The sequence below is a fragment of the Copadichromis virginalis genome, linkage group LG9 (assembly GCF_057382275.1).
Source record: "Copadichromis virginalis isolate Kocher_CV1m ecotype Utaka linkage group LG9, C_Virginalis_male_GT1.1, whole genome shotgun sequence".
NCBI classification, from domain to species: domain Eukaryota; kingdom Metazoa; phylum Chordata; class Actinopteri; order Cichliformes; family Cichlidae; genus Copadichromis; species Copadichromis virginalis.
The window spans coordinates 9,145,030-9,159,686 of record NC_140626.1 but is presented as its reverse complement, the minus strand read 5'-3'; the positions used below and the strand labels follow the sequence as shown (position 1 = coordinate 9,159,686).

Below are 14,657 nucleotides of genomic sequence, written 5' to 3'. Positions count from 1 at the left end.
GAAAAAGCAATCCAAGCTAAAGTTTCTCTCTCGGTATAGACAAACTAGGAAAAACTATCTGAATGGACAATCCGGTAAATATGATACTGCACTGTAATGCTAGTGGGGTTCTAAGTATATATGTCAATTTAAGAACAAGGAATTAAAACAGTGGAAGGAAACTACTGAGCAGCTAGTACTTATCTTGCTCTTTTATTCTAAAAGCACAATGACGCTGATTTGAGATGTAACAATAGTGTGGATATGCTTTTGGCCTGTGTTTGCTGGACCTGTGAAAGCTGCTCAAGTGTGATGCATTAGCCCTGCCGCTCTATGCTCCTCAACTAATCCAAGCCACTCTCTCCCTCTCTCTGTGAGCTTTATCTAGTGTCAAGCTGTGGAAGGAGCCGGGGATGACAGGAAAGCCATCTGTGCCAAGCTCCATCACACTCTGCCCGTGCTGACATTTCCACAACGCGCATGCACGCTGGAACATGTTGGAATCAAAATCCACACATACCCACGTACGACATTTGTACACAAGCATGCAACCAAAACAAACACAGCAGAGTAACTATGGCTTTCCAGTGATGCACAAAGTTAGTGGTAAACACTCGCATGTGTAGCGTGACAGGGAACCATGAACTGAAGAAGCAGTTTAGAAAATGGGCGATGAAATAAATGATAGGCAAAAATGAAAATGAGCCGACGTCAAATTAGCTGAACCACCCCACTGCAATGACCCATAACTCGCATCTGAGTGGTATATTGTCGACTGTGGTGCCTGTCAGGTGTTGGCGACATGTTGGCAGCCAAGCTCGGTTTCCAAAAGCCAATCAGCAGCATGTAATTACCTCCACACCTGCTCACACCGTAACCAACAACTCCACTGGTCCCATCTGATGATGTGATGGCTGCGAGCGCAGCTTATCTGGGCAAATCAGCCCCGATGCCACGAGGGTCACCACAATCAACAACAGCTTCATTCACTACTCTACCCTCAGAATGATCCCACGTCACGTTTCCTTCATAGGGCAGCATCATCTGACTGCAATTACTCTTACTGTCAAGTCCCATGAACACCTACTTTTCATTCTCAAGAAGGTGTCTGAAAATAATATGCTACACTGACGACACTGATGTGAAAGTATGAGCTAGACAGATGATGCAAGAGAAAAATCTGCTGATAATGACAGCTCTTCCTGTTTCTCAATTTGAGTCTTGCCTCTGTGAATAATTTAGCAAATGTGTTTTCACTCGCAACTTCTAGTTTGTTCAAGTTCTCACTTTATTTAAAAAGACGGGTATTTATTTTGAGATTAATTTAAAATATGTAATACTGTACTAACCTGCAGAGGAGGTCGACCAATTTAACTTGTGAAATGAACCAAGGGAGTCGCTTTTCTTTTAATGCCTCATAAAGAACATCTAACAGCAGCAGCAGGTGTTGAAGTCAGGCAAAGTCAATTTATTTATACAGCACATTTATACACAACACAGCTGGAAGGCTGATCTAATGTGTTATGAACAAACATCTGAATTTGTGTATTTCCTCCTGCTTGGATTCCATTTCAGTCATGCGGCTGGTTAAAACTGGAAAAAAAAAAAAAACAGGCTGATTTTCTTTCTAAAAATGTTTAACCACGGGTGTCAAACATAAGGCCTGGGGGCCACAATCGGCCTAACAAAGATAGAAAATCTGAGGAAGTGCATAGATTTTTTAGGTTTTACAGTTTCTTTTACAGGTAACCTTAAAATCAAAGCGAGCTATATGTGGCCCACGATGTAAAACGACTTTGACACACCTGTGTTAAACCATGTACATATGCCCGTTATCACTTTTTGTGCTACAGAAGCACTTTGGGGGGTTAAGTGCCTTGCTCAAGGACATTTAAAACAAATAAAGAGGAAGATTAAAAAAGGCTTGAGGTTAATTTTAGGTCTTTTTTATTATAGAATATAAAGAATGATGTAAAGATTCTTGCTGTTGATGCGCTCTTTCTTTAAATCAACACAAACAGACACTGTTTTGTCTTCACAGCTTTTCTAATAATTCAAGTGGCCTGTTGACAGCTATCCCCAAAAGATCTCTTAAGCCGCCGAAACACCACATCTAATGTCGCTGCGTGGTAAAAGCAGCAGTTACACCAAGCAAGCAGACACACAGCATTATTCAAGCTGATTCCTGATTCTAACATTCAAAATAACTGGTAGGGATCTACAGAGACACCGGCCACAGGCAGTTCATCTTGTTTGGTCATCCTGCTTGCAAGAGCCACACACTCTTGACAAGCTGGACGTGTAGAATACACTCCAGAATACAGAATGAGGACCTGGATCACAAAGGTTACCGGCATTCCCACGCCTCACTACCCAGCCCTCTTCCAAAAGCCCCTGCTTAACATTTTGACAGCAAAGACGGAAAGAGACAGAAAAAAAAAAAACAGCATTTAGGCCAAAATTGCAGCTTAATTGTTGAGTTTATTTTTCTCTCAATCAACACCAAGTTGGTCAGATCAAAATATTCAGGCCCAGTGGAGCATCAGGGCTGCCTTCGAGCAGACCTATTTAAAACTCTGCGCGCACATGGTTGAACCATGAGTGCTATTTTAACAGGTCTTCTGCCCACTGGCCTTTATAAATGATGATTTCACATACACATCTGGCATTTCCTTTGTCACTTTTTTTTTTCTTTCCATTAGATATAAATGATTTCACTAACCTCAGGCTCAAACAAACTACGGATAATTTTTACATTTACAAAATGTTGCTGTAAATTTAAAGAAATTCCTTACTTTTTGTTATAAAAAGTGCACTTGTGAAATTAAGCAAAGCACTTTTTTTCTTTTTCCAATATCTGGTAAAGAAGGAAAGTCCAGAGAAAACCAGAGTTAAGTAATATGACCTTTGAATCTAACAGTATTTAACCGACTAAACAAATACCTCAAATTATTTCATGTACAGCAGCACTGAAAGTCCAGCGAGATCCATGAAGAGACACGTTCTCGTATTTTAATGAGTGCTCCTTATCAGAGATCCAGAATCTTGCTCCCTTCCCTTCATCAGAAGTGGCAGAAAGCCATTACAATGTGAATCTCTCTGGGGACTGCAGTGACTAGTTCATTTGTGGACAGTAAATGTGTCTTCCCACTAGAAAGCCAAATCAAGCCAACCGGGACACCAGAATGAGATTGTTACAGACAATTGGATTTTCATTAACAATCTGTGAATCAGTTAATTTGTTTCTAAAATGGAAATTAAGTCCCTCTGAAATGATTTGTTAGTCCTTTAGGGAAATCACTGGCTTGTGCCCGCAAAAACAAGAAGTTGTCAAGCAAATGAAGAGTTTCTTGCAGGCTGTAATTGTCAGTGTCTTAAAGCAGACATGATTCAAACCATCCCCACCAACAACAGCCACTCAACAGCTGATGCAGCTTCTTTGCTTCATCAAAAGCACATTTCACGTCTGGCTCCTATCTAAAAAGCTGAGGCTGTCCTGTTAGTGCAGCAGTGTGCCTAAACACAAGTAACTAACAACAATACAGAATTCCTCCCGAGATATGGTCCAAAAACAGACACTACAACACCGATGAACACGGCCTTTAACATGCCGGTTCCCAAGTACAAAGCTGTGTGAAGTCTGACTGTGACAATTTGCACCAATGTGAGAAAACCCCAGGTAACAGAGAGATGAAATCACAGCTAGCGAGTGTTTGTTCTGTGTGCTGCCTAATGCACAGTCTGCCCAAACAGCACCATCACCTAAACAAAACAGCGAGAATGACCAAATGTAGCTGCGTGCTGCATGTTGCATTTGACTAAACCAGTTTCCTTTTGTAACTGTGCTGACTGGTGATTAGGGAAAGAGAAATCAATACTGACATTAAACAACTGGCAGAAAATGACTTTAAGAGGTAGCAAAATATTATTTACACTGCCAATTACTGACCCACTGTGGCATATATTTCATGAAAAAGGTCCTATGAAAACTTAATTTCAGAAATGAAAATGGATAATTGCTAAAACTGGATTCTAACAGTTGTGATTATTCTAAATTAAAACAGAGTGCTATAATACAGTGTGGGATCAGTTCGTTCCAGAGATTTCTGTTGGGCCTAATTACTTAAAATGTTGAATTGTACAATGAGAATGTGATTAAACGTTAGAGCTACTCATCAGAGAAGATGAGAATTACACAATATTGATGCTTGCTGTAAGGAATCAGTTCGGTAAGGAGTGGGTAATATTGATCAAGACAACATCGTTTAACACATTTTCAAGTTTCACTGGCTTTGGTCTCACTGTACATTTCAAAACAAGCCTAACTAATACCTAACTCTCCATCTAGTTGAACTCTTTTAGACACAGGCTAAGGTGCTTGGAAAGAAAGCGACTGGACTTTAAGTTTCATGAAGATGTTTCACCTCATCTGAGAGTTCCAGGTATTTAAACCACAGAGGGTCACTGATCACACCTCCTCACATGAGTCAACCTGTGAAAAGGAGTGGGTCATTATCACCAGAGACTTCCAAGTGAAACCATTATAACACCTTGCCTCACCATATCATGTGACCTATTAAGGTCACCTGTAGATGTGAGTGGAGGTTGAGGCGCCTGGGAAGGGATCTCAAAACTGCATTTTAGGGGGCAGACAGTTGGTGTCGTAACCACGCCCTCTGTTCAAAGATGGTGACAGGACGTGGTGTTTAAAAGTAAGGAAAATGCAAACCTGTCAAGTTAAAGGGAAGTTAGTAAGTCATTGTGGTGCTGGCATGAATGTTGCACTTCTTAAGTCAGTTTGTGTGTTTTTTCTGAGCTATATGTGAAGATCAAGACGATTTTGAACACTTAACTATTTAAAGGCTTCCTGTTTGGGAGTTGTTGTGTGGCTAACATGGAGCCAAAGATGACTATAAAGTCTCTTGACTTCCTAATGGAGGAAATTTCTACTATCAGGTTGCAGGAGAAAAGCATGCTTGATATTGTGGAGGAGGTAAAGCTCCTCTGCATCCAAAATGCAGAGTAAGGTTGCAGACCTGGAACAATACTCCAGCAGGAAAGAGGTAATGTAAAGTACTTAAATGACAAACTGTAAAATATTCATTAAACTAAACTGATCGCTGGAGGAAGCTAAAGTACTTCCTCCAGCAGGCCATCAAAAATATGGTGGATCTGCAGTTTATATCAGTAAGGAAGCTAAATAAATATTAACTGATAAATATTAACTTACGGTGAAGGGGTCAGATTAAATCAGCACTCCTCTTCGATACGTAACTGAATCAGAACAGATGACGTGACACTGAAATATATTTTGCTTTATTTTGTGCAGCATTTTTTCCTTTTCTTTGCCAAATGAACTTCTGTATATTCATAAACAAACAAGTCCAGTCGCTTTCTTTCCAAGCTCCTTAGACTACCGTGACCTGGATGACTAAGACCTCACACAGACATATAATTTAGACACATGGAAAATCAAAGGTTCAACTTGAACACTGATTTTCCAGCTACCACGATGGAAATGGACCGACAGACTAATCCACATTCAAAGTAGCTGTAAAACCCTCACACCTGTGACCGCATTACATCCGACCGCTCTGCATCGGACAACAATGCCCCTTAGCCGTTTCAAACTCATGCTCAACCACAGCCTCTTTCACACTCTTATGCATCCTACTCCTAAAATCAGTGCTGAACCTGCTTTCTCCACTTAAACTTTTGTTAATGTCCTACATTTACTAAAGTGCATTTTAACAACCCACCCAGTTTGCACGAGAAACCACTTTCAATATGGGTGGAGAGGGTAACAGTGACAGCCCTGATGCTACAGAATTTAAATTTGCTTAACAAAACAAGACAAAGTGAAAGTCACATACAGCCTATCGGCCATTGTCTGTTCTTCTTTTAGTTAACTAAAAGACTGCGTAGTTATTTTGTTAGTTCTTTCATCAGGTAATTTTGTTTTTTCTGTTTAATAACAAAGGAGTGGGAGAGATGTCAAAAGGCTGCTACACCATCCAGCATTATGTCCTCTTTAGCTGAATGGTCAGACAGCTCAATGTGCTTTGTGAGTTATAAAAAAGAAAAAGAAAAAGTTTTTCTTTAATTAAGAAGAAGATTAACATACTTTCAGGGACTGCAAATCTGGCATTTTTTTTAGTTTTTAAGCCAAAATACAAAATTTTGTAGCTTCCTACAGCAAAGGATTCAGAGGTTGTTTTATAATCAGGGTTCATACATATTTTTCAGGGTCACATTCAAGCACTTTTTACATAGAAAAATGCACCACAGACAAATACTGGAAAAGGACATTGTACACTATACGCATATTGCACCAACTCAGAAAACACATTTCTCTTAAAAATTAAGATTTGCAAATGTGAACAAATCAGCCTGTTAGAGATATTCATCTCCAAGGCCAAATTAATAAGTCTTCGCATGAGGTATGGATGCTTCTTTCCTATGCGACAAAAAAATAGGAGACAGATTTTTTTTTTTAACTAGTTAAGCACCCACGCACCCAAAAATGGGGGCAAAAGGGAGGAGATCACGTTTAATCGGTTATAACACGAAGTCAGAAATGTAAGTGCCGACATGAGTAGTGTCCACAGAAACCTCTGAATCGCAGCTAAAATCTCATATAAACCATTTCTACAGACACCAAACAAAGCAAAGACACCAAAAAGTTTAAAGAGCAAATGCATCACCATGAATTTGTGGACAGATAATATCCATATTTTGATTTATGATTTTCTGGAGTTAAATGTGAACCGAAGCATATTTTCAAAGGTGTTATATACTGTAAAATACTTTTAAACATTAGGTGAGGGTTATAAAAAGATCTAATTTTTTTTATGTTTGAGTCACAGCAACTTTGACATAGTAACATCTGCAGTAATATGTATACATCTGATGACATCTCACAAGTGTTAGCTTTATTTGATACCAAAACTGTTTACACAGAGTTTTTAATTGCAGAGAAAATTTATTTTGGTCATTTCATTTTTGAACAGAAAGCTCAGAAAACCCCTGGAGGTCTAACAGGTTGAAGTTAATTCCCAATAAAACCAACTGTGAGATGTTTGACTACATTGCTGTCTGTATTATTGTCATAGTCATAAATGATCACCTTTAAAGTGTTTGTGCTAATAACACCATGTACAGTAAGACAGGCATGGGAAACAGCACTGACTGGAGAGGCTTTGAACAGATGACACACTCAGTTTAATTCAATATACAAGACTTTAAGAATGCACAAGCATCTACCTAAAATCTATTTATTTAGTCTATCATCTGTGATATTTTTAGGTACAATTATAATGTACCTTAAATAAACAGGCAACCTTAAAGTATGAAATATTAAAACACTTAAATTTGTATGTTGTCTCAGTGGCTGATAGTGCCACACAGGCCTCAATGTGAGTTGAAGCCATTTATAATTTATAAAAATAAACAGATTTTGAATGAAAGCACAAAAAAGTGGCTATTCTTTGTGCCCATATGGATCAGTCCCTCTTATTACCATTATTTCCTTAAGCCATAAGTTGGTTAGTTAAGTGTCAGATTAACGTTTAAAGCTTTTACTTGAGTGAAGTAACTCACATTACTGCTACTGCTAAGTAATGTTAGCTAAATTCACAGCATATTCAATAAATCCCCATGCCATAACTAAGTGCTATAATAAGGCTGCCATACTCCATCACACGCATTTCAATCATTTCTAAAGCAAGTTTAGTGCACTCATCCCCTGTTTTTTTTAGACTTTGCGACTTGTGTTATTTCTCTACCTGATAAGAAAACTATTCGGTCAGATAGTTATTTGTGGTGAATGAAATACAATTTCAAGCACTTTTAAGCACCACATCTGAAATTTAAGCACTTTTCAAACCTTGAAAAGACAATATTACAATTCAAGCATTTTCAAGGTTTTCAAGCACCTGTACGAACCCTCTATAATGTAAGACTGTCCCAATTGTCTTTGAATCAAATCAATTAATATTTTCTGGTCAGATATTTGTTTTGATCATTATAATGCAAAACTCTTAGTTTCCTTATATGTTGCTTCCAAGGTGCCAGACATTCTCGTGATGTTGAGCAATAGTTCTCCAGACTTTACAGCTACTCTAAAGACTCTAAAACCCTTTCAAATTCTTTCTTTGGACATGAGCTGCTTTTTTCGCTGATTTTCAGTGCATTCTTGTACCTTTTCTGTTTGTTAAGTCAATTAAAACTGACCTGTGAAAACGCAGCGTCAAAGGTGTGCGCATTTTTTGACATCACACTGTGCGCCACGTTATTGTTTCAGTGAAATGAATTTCTACAATACTGTTAATTCTACTCTCTGCAGTGTTTAAATGCTTACATATACAGACAGTTACTGTCCCTCCACACATACGACTCGGTTCTGCTTCTATGCCCCAGCTTTGTTTACTTTTTCCCACCGAGGCTTCTAGACTTCTGATTGGCCAACATTTCTGCACGGTTAGGAATCTAGCGCCACCTGCTGCTTTGGCATGTTCATAGCAGCGTTTTCCTTCATTTCTGCCTTTATGTGTGGACGGGATTATTTTTTAAAACGAAAACGGAAAATCTCCGTTTTCAAAAATACCCGTGTATGTGTGGACGTAGCCTCAGTCTCTGACTGGAAGCGCTAATTCGTCATTTGGCTTTTGTCAGACTAAAGTAACTGTTAAAACTGTTTGAAAAGCTCAGCTATACAACAAGGAGAGATTGAGAATTTCCTTTTAGTTCTCAGTTTATTTGATATTGACAAAAGTTAGTCAATTTTGTCTGTTCTTCTGTAACACAAGCTAAGATTTATTTTTAGAATTAATATTTTGTTTCTAAGTGGAATTGACAATTTAGTTTGTTTCGTTTGTTCTATTTTGAAACTTAAACGCTTTAGTGGCTGCCTTTTGTGTAGTTTGCAATATTTGCCTTTATTTATCTGAAAAAGTCTCATGTTCCTTAAGTACATCTACCCTGTTGAACTTATTATGGGAAATAAATATTTAAATAAAAACAAGCTGCTGATTATTTCACATTTTACTTGTGAGCAACGGCACATTTAAATCTTACAAATATAGTTATTTGGCTTATATCGTGATAGATATCGTTATCGCCTGAAATGAAAAAAACATATCGTGATATGAAAAAATCTTATATCGCCCAGCTCTATCTACAGCACATGAACAGCATCTAAAGTCACATCCTCGAGAAACATGAAAACATCCAGCAAAGCTCTGCGACAGGTTGGCTCAAGATTTGATTTGCAACATCTTAAAGCTTTGACGTGCAGTTTTTAATTATGTCAATTTTCAAATATGAATTTCTGCAATTCTGCACTTGGCATGGTTCACATGGGTATGGGTAAAATCCCTACTTAAAGTAAATCTAACATCTATATACTTACAAAAGACATTTAACAAATCAGGTTTTTAGGAATATTTTCACCTCACACACACTCAAAATAAAATAGTATCATACACCATAGATGTAGTTAGGAGACTCCCCGGGCTCATCAACCAGGCATGAATAATCCATGTCCAGATTTCAATTAGCCTGCAAGCAAGACTCATCAGTGTGTGTGTGTGTGTGTGTGTGTGTGTGTGTGTGTGTGTGTGTGTGTGTGTGTGTGTGTGTGTGTGTGTGTGTGTGTGCATGCTCCAGAAATAACTAATTTTAACACTGATGAGATGGACAAATGCTGGGCCTGAAGCCATTGCTCATTTACAGATGTCTGTGGTAAGTAAAATCCAAACAGGGTGAGGGATCCATCTGTTTAATCACCTTTCACATTTCTTTGAATTCTAAGAGAGAGCAAGAGGTTTAGTTTTACCGTTACTTGGTGCTGCTGAGCTGCGGTTCAACATTACAAAGGTCTCTGATCAAATTAGGCTAAAAATAGATCTGCTGTTGATTTGGAGATCCCGCTCACTATTCTGTGCAGCAATGAAAGTAAAGAAGCACATAGAGGTCTAATCATTATCTCTGTTCAAATCATGTCCTCTGTTTCCCTCTCATTTTCTTCTACAGGGAGTGTTAAGAATAACTTTTAAAAATCTAGCTCTCAGCCAGTAACAGACTTTCCATTCAGAAGAGAGGAGAAACTCATGCGTTCACCTTCTTAATTCAAAATAAATAAATAATCAGAAATATTACCTGTGGAAATGTGTGTGATGACAGACAAACTCAAGGTATTTAAAAAATATATATTTATGGTGTTTAGTCATGCTAATAAACCCTTTATACACACACACCAATGCTGCATTGAAAAAGCCACCTTTTACAGATTTTTAGAAACACATCTTTACATAACTAGTCGTGAATTTTTTATATCAAATGCATTTAAAATAGAAACCATCTCGACTGTGTAATCTGCTCAGTAACCACACAGGCCTCAATGTGAGTTGAAGCCATTTATAATTTATAAAAATAAACAGATTTTGAATGAAAGTCTAACAACACCGGAGAGAAAGCACAAGTATTTTAACAGCAATATCCTCTCATTTGGAACCAGCTGCTTAATTACATATTACGAACTTGACCCTGACAAATCTCTGCATGGGCATTGCTATACATAATCTGCAAAACAGCCATAACAGGGCAGACTGAACATAGACAGTCTATACAGTATGATTACAAAAACCCAGCAACAGAGCCTTTCATACTTCTAAGTAAGATGTGCACTGAGGTGGTTTGTTTGCACACACAAACACACAAGAGTGTGGTCATGTGTTGTCACCACTGTCAGCAGTTTTTTTTTTTAATAAATCACGAGCTCTGTGTAGCCAGGGTAACGTAAATAATAATACACAATACAAAGGGGCAGAGATGCACTTTGTACAGCTAAAGTCATATTATATCGAATGTATATATGTACCCGTTTCCCTGGACAAAGCTGTGATCCTGTGCAGGATACACAGATGAGTCTTGTGCCTATGGAATGCTATTATAGTTCCAGTGAGAGGGTGAAGGGGTCACTACCTAATCACTAGTGTAAATAGCCTGGGACAAACACAAATAACCAGCATGGAGTCTGCCCTTGTGTCCTGCTTTCTATCTATTGTAAACGGCACAATGCTGAGCTTTGTTTCTGGATTTGTTGGTTTGTTGGTTACTTTGAGCTCTTGTCCAGTGACTCTGTGAAATAAAACAGTTTACTTAACTTAATAATCTATCTACTGAAGGTCTAAACAACCAAAAGCATTTATTTATCCAGGTAAAGGTTTATGGTAGCATTATATGTTTAAATGCTAGATTTGTCATACTCACTGTACTTCTTATACTTGTACTCCTGTTAGAATGCCGCGGTCACTGACTGATGAAATCAAACTGCAGGTACAAGCTGCCAAACATGTGTTTCCCTTGAAAGCTGTCTGGGCGCGTGGATAAATCTGCTCTTTATTAGGACTGACCTCACACAACTTCTTGTGAAAGTGTTATAACCATAATGAGAGGTGTGACTGCTTGATAACAGCAATTATCACTACTACTACTGATCTGACTTTACATATATCACGCATCTACTAGATTTGAATAATAAACGTGTCTGTTTAAAAGTGGACTGCACTGAGTTTACCTCAAAACCCAGTAAACACATGGAAAATAAACAAGCTGGAGCAGGACTGAGGCACAGGGCTGTGTAATCAGGAGCCGGGCTGTGACTAAAGGGTGTTTTTAACCGTGAAGCCCATCTCACAACTGGCGCTCCTCATCAGACACAGCCTCTATCACGGGAGATCTGTGGGTCCAGATGAGGCAACGGGAGGCCCAGGCAGGCCCCTCCTTGCAATGCCTTTGAATCCCCAAGAGGACCTGAAAGAACTAGGTAGAAAGGATTTCTGTGCTACTTTGCTTAGCCTGTTGGTATCCAAACCCACATCTGAAATATCAATATCAGTGGTTAGCAACTAAGAAATCCTTTGCAGCGTAAACATCCAAATACTTATTAAAAGCCACGCAGGCCAACACTCACATGACCCACTCCACGACTGATCCATTATTTAGAAAGCTGCTGAAGAAACAGTTCAGAGCTTGTATTCAAAGCACATCATGTGAGCCCCTCTTTCAGACATGCACGTTTGCATCGGTCGGCTTCATGTTCAAATGTGCACCCTTGTCACTTGTCTTGTCTGTAACACTCATGACATCAACCATAACAGGTCAGACCTTGTAAAGTTTGTGTTGCTTTACACGTTAACAGACAGGCAGGGGTACGACTGCACGTCCCTAATTACAGTGCGAGTTGTGCAGCTCACAAAAAAATGCCACCACTTTGGAGAAAGTCATAAATAGCACTGAAAGAGAAACAAAAATGAACACATTTCGGTCTTTCCACCATGTTTTAGTAAGAAAACTCGTATTGCGCAATGTCATGTTCGTAGGAAATATTAGGTACACAATGGTACACATCTCCTGCCTGGAAAAAGGCATTAGACTGAGAGCAGTACACTGTAGCTTTGGCGGTGGTGGTGGTTGGAGGGGACCAAAAAAAACAAAAAAACACTGCCACAGTTGAGAAACTGTGATAAGTCCGCTTCAGCAACCAGCATTGGGGCTGGTTCCTGCTAATGTTTCACAGTTACTGCACATCTCTTCAAGCATTACTGGTAATTTCCTTACTGCTATGGCATGCTGGTATGACTTCCTTTCCCCCCATTCACTCCCTCTCCCTCGTATTTCCTTAGAGTTTCTGCAGGGTTTCTTTGATTTTCAAGGATACACAAACAAGGACACTTAAGGCCTGGCTCGAATCGGATGAAGTCACTGACCCTAAATAAATTTGTTTCAGTCAGACTGAAATACTACTGATACTCAAATGCTACATGTCTCCAACGTCTGTGTTAATGTTTAGAGGCCAAAAGCAGTGTCACTTGACTTTTATCTGTGTGTGTGCGTGAGAGTGTGAATGTGCTGGTGTAAATGAAAGTTTAAACTGGTTACACATCTCCTACTTAAAAGGGAAGTGAGTGGACACCCTGTCCAGCACCATCACCTCCCACCAGAACAGCGACCCGCACTCAAACTGCCCTGCCTTATGCATTCTTTCACACGCAGACGCTTAACAAAAATCGTACAAGACAAAGGTCCACCCTGAAGACATCGGACTCATTCAACCTGCCCACTGTTGTTTTTCTATGGCAGTGTCATAGGAATGAAAGGTATCAGTGAAATTGTTCTTTTTTTTTATCTTTTTATCTTTTTTTGAGGAAAACTATCCTCATGTTGCAGCCATCCAAGCTTGGAAACATGAAATATGGCAGATTTACAAGCTAGGAGTCCAAAGAAGATGAAGCCCACAGTTACCGCAGTTATTGGTATTATGGGAGGGTGGGTCCTTCGCACAGACATTGCAAGGTCGCATTACCTGTTTAATCGCCTATTTCTGCAGAAGCGTGAGCATATTGGAGTAATAAATCACAATATATGAAATACTAAACGATTTGCAACACTATTATAAAATAATATCAATAATATCTTGAGGAAAAAAACTTGTAGTTTCTTATTTTTATTTAAATGCCATAAAGAAGCCAGTCTGCATCTTACCATCTATATTTTCTCTGTCGCTGATGTGCTGGAGGTTGCAACCCGTGTCTTCGCGACTCAGCTCCGGCTCGGGCCGGTAGGGCTCCAGCCTGGAGTGGTTGCTTCTCCGGTGTTTGGGGCTCGACGACACGCAGCAGGAGGTTGTATTGCCCATGTTTGCGAAAGCAGCTTTCGGTTGTATTCCTCAAGCCCAACTCCACCCGGCAGGCTTTCTCCCTGCTGTTGCTGCTAGCCTTACTACAAGAGGAAAAAACGGGGCGGTAACGCGGAGACGGGACCCCGGTGCAAACGAGCTTTGCCCTGGTACAATTTGCGTTACACGCCCTTCTCTCGCGTCCACGGCACGCTTAGTTAAACAAATGGAGCCATTGGGAGCTACTAGAAAAAACAGAAAAAGAGAAAAAACGCCAAGGTTGGCTAATGAAAAAGAAAACCAGCTAAATGTCCACTTCCAAACCTCCAGGCGAGGGGAGGTGGTGCCCCTGGATAGCAGGCTTCGGTATCGCTGTCGACTCCCTCGCCCTGTAATTCCTCTCCGAGCGTGCGTTTACTCTCTGAGACACATTTTCCGAGCACTGTTACTTTATAACGATACGGATATAAGAACATGGCACTTGAGCTGGTCGGAGAGGAAGATGTTTTTGCTCTCAGCGCTACATGGTTGCCAGAGTACTGTAGACTGCTGCTGCTGCTACATCCGCTGCCGTGTTGCTTTCAGGTACTACAAGTACAGTCAGATTTTCGACAACCAAAGTTGCTTAAGCAGTTTCGAATTAGGGGCCGTTAATGGCCAGAAAAGAAAGCATTTGTGATTATAAAGAAATTGAGGGATAAAAGTAACTCCCGAGGTAGAAGTGCGCTTTGATTTTTATTTAAAGTTCCTTTAAAAAAATGTAGCTCAACATATAAATTGCAAAGACTATTACTCTTATTAAAAATTCCACGCTCCCTGCCGCTCATAAACATATCTTTAAAAAAAAAACCACTGCGCTGTGGCTGTGATGGAAAAGGTTCCGGTTCAAGTGGGTAGTTACAACCGTGTAATAAATGCTCAATTATAATACCGTCTACAGGATACAACCAAGGAAACTAAGGAATGTAATACAACGTAATGACGCTACGTTTCGTTACCC

The 14,657-nt window shown here is 39.6% G+C and overlaps 1 protein-coding gene across 4 annotated transcripts in view; it reads right to left on the bottom strand.

The window, feature by feature from the left end:
* Positions 1-14,226, bottom strand: part of ccny (cyclin Y) — a 44,836-nt gene extending 30,610 nt beyond the window's left edge. For all 4 annotated transcript variants that reach the window (XM_085467567.1, XM_085467569.1, XM_085467568.1 and 1 more), the window contains exon 1: positions 13,525-14,226. In XM_085467567.1, coding sequence (XP_085323693.1) covers positions 13,525-13,678 — 154 coding nt within the window. In that variant the 5' untranslated portion in view covers positions 13,679-14,226. The remainder of the gene's footprint in view (positions 1-13,524) is intronic.
* Positions 14,227-14,657: the final 431 nt, after the last annotated feature.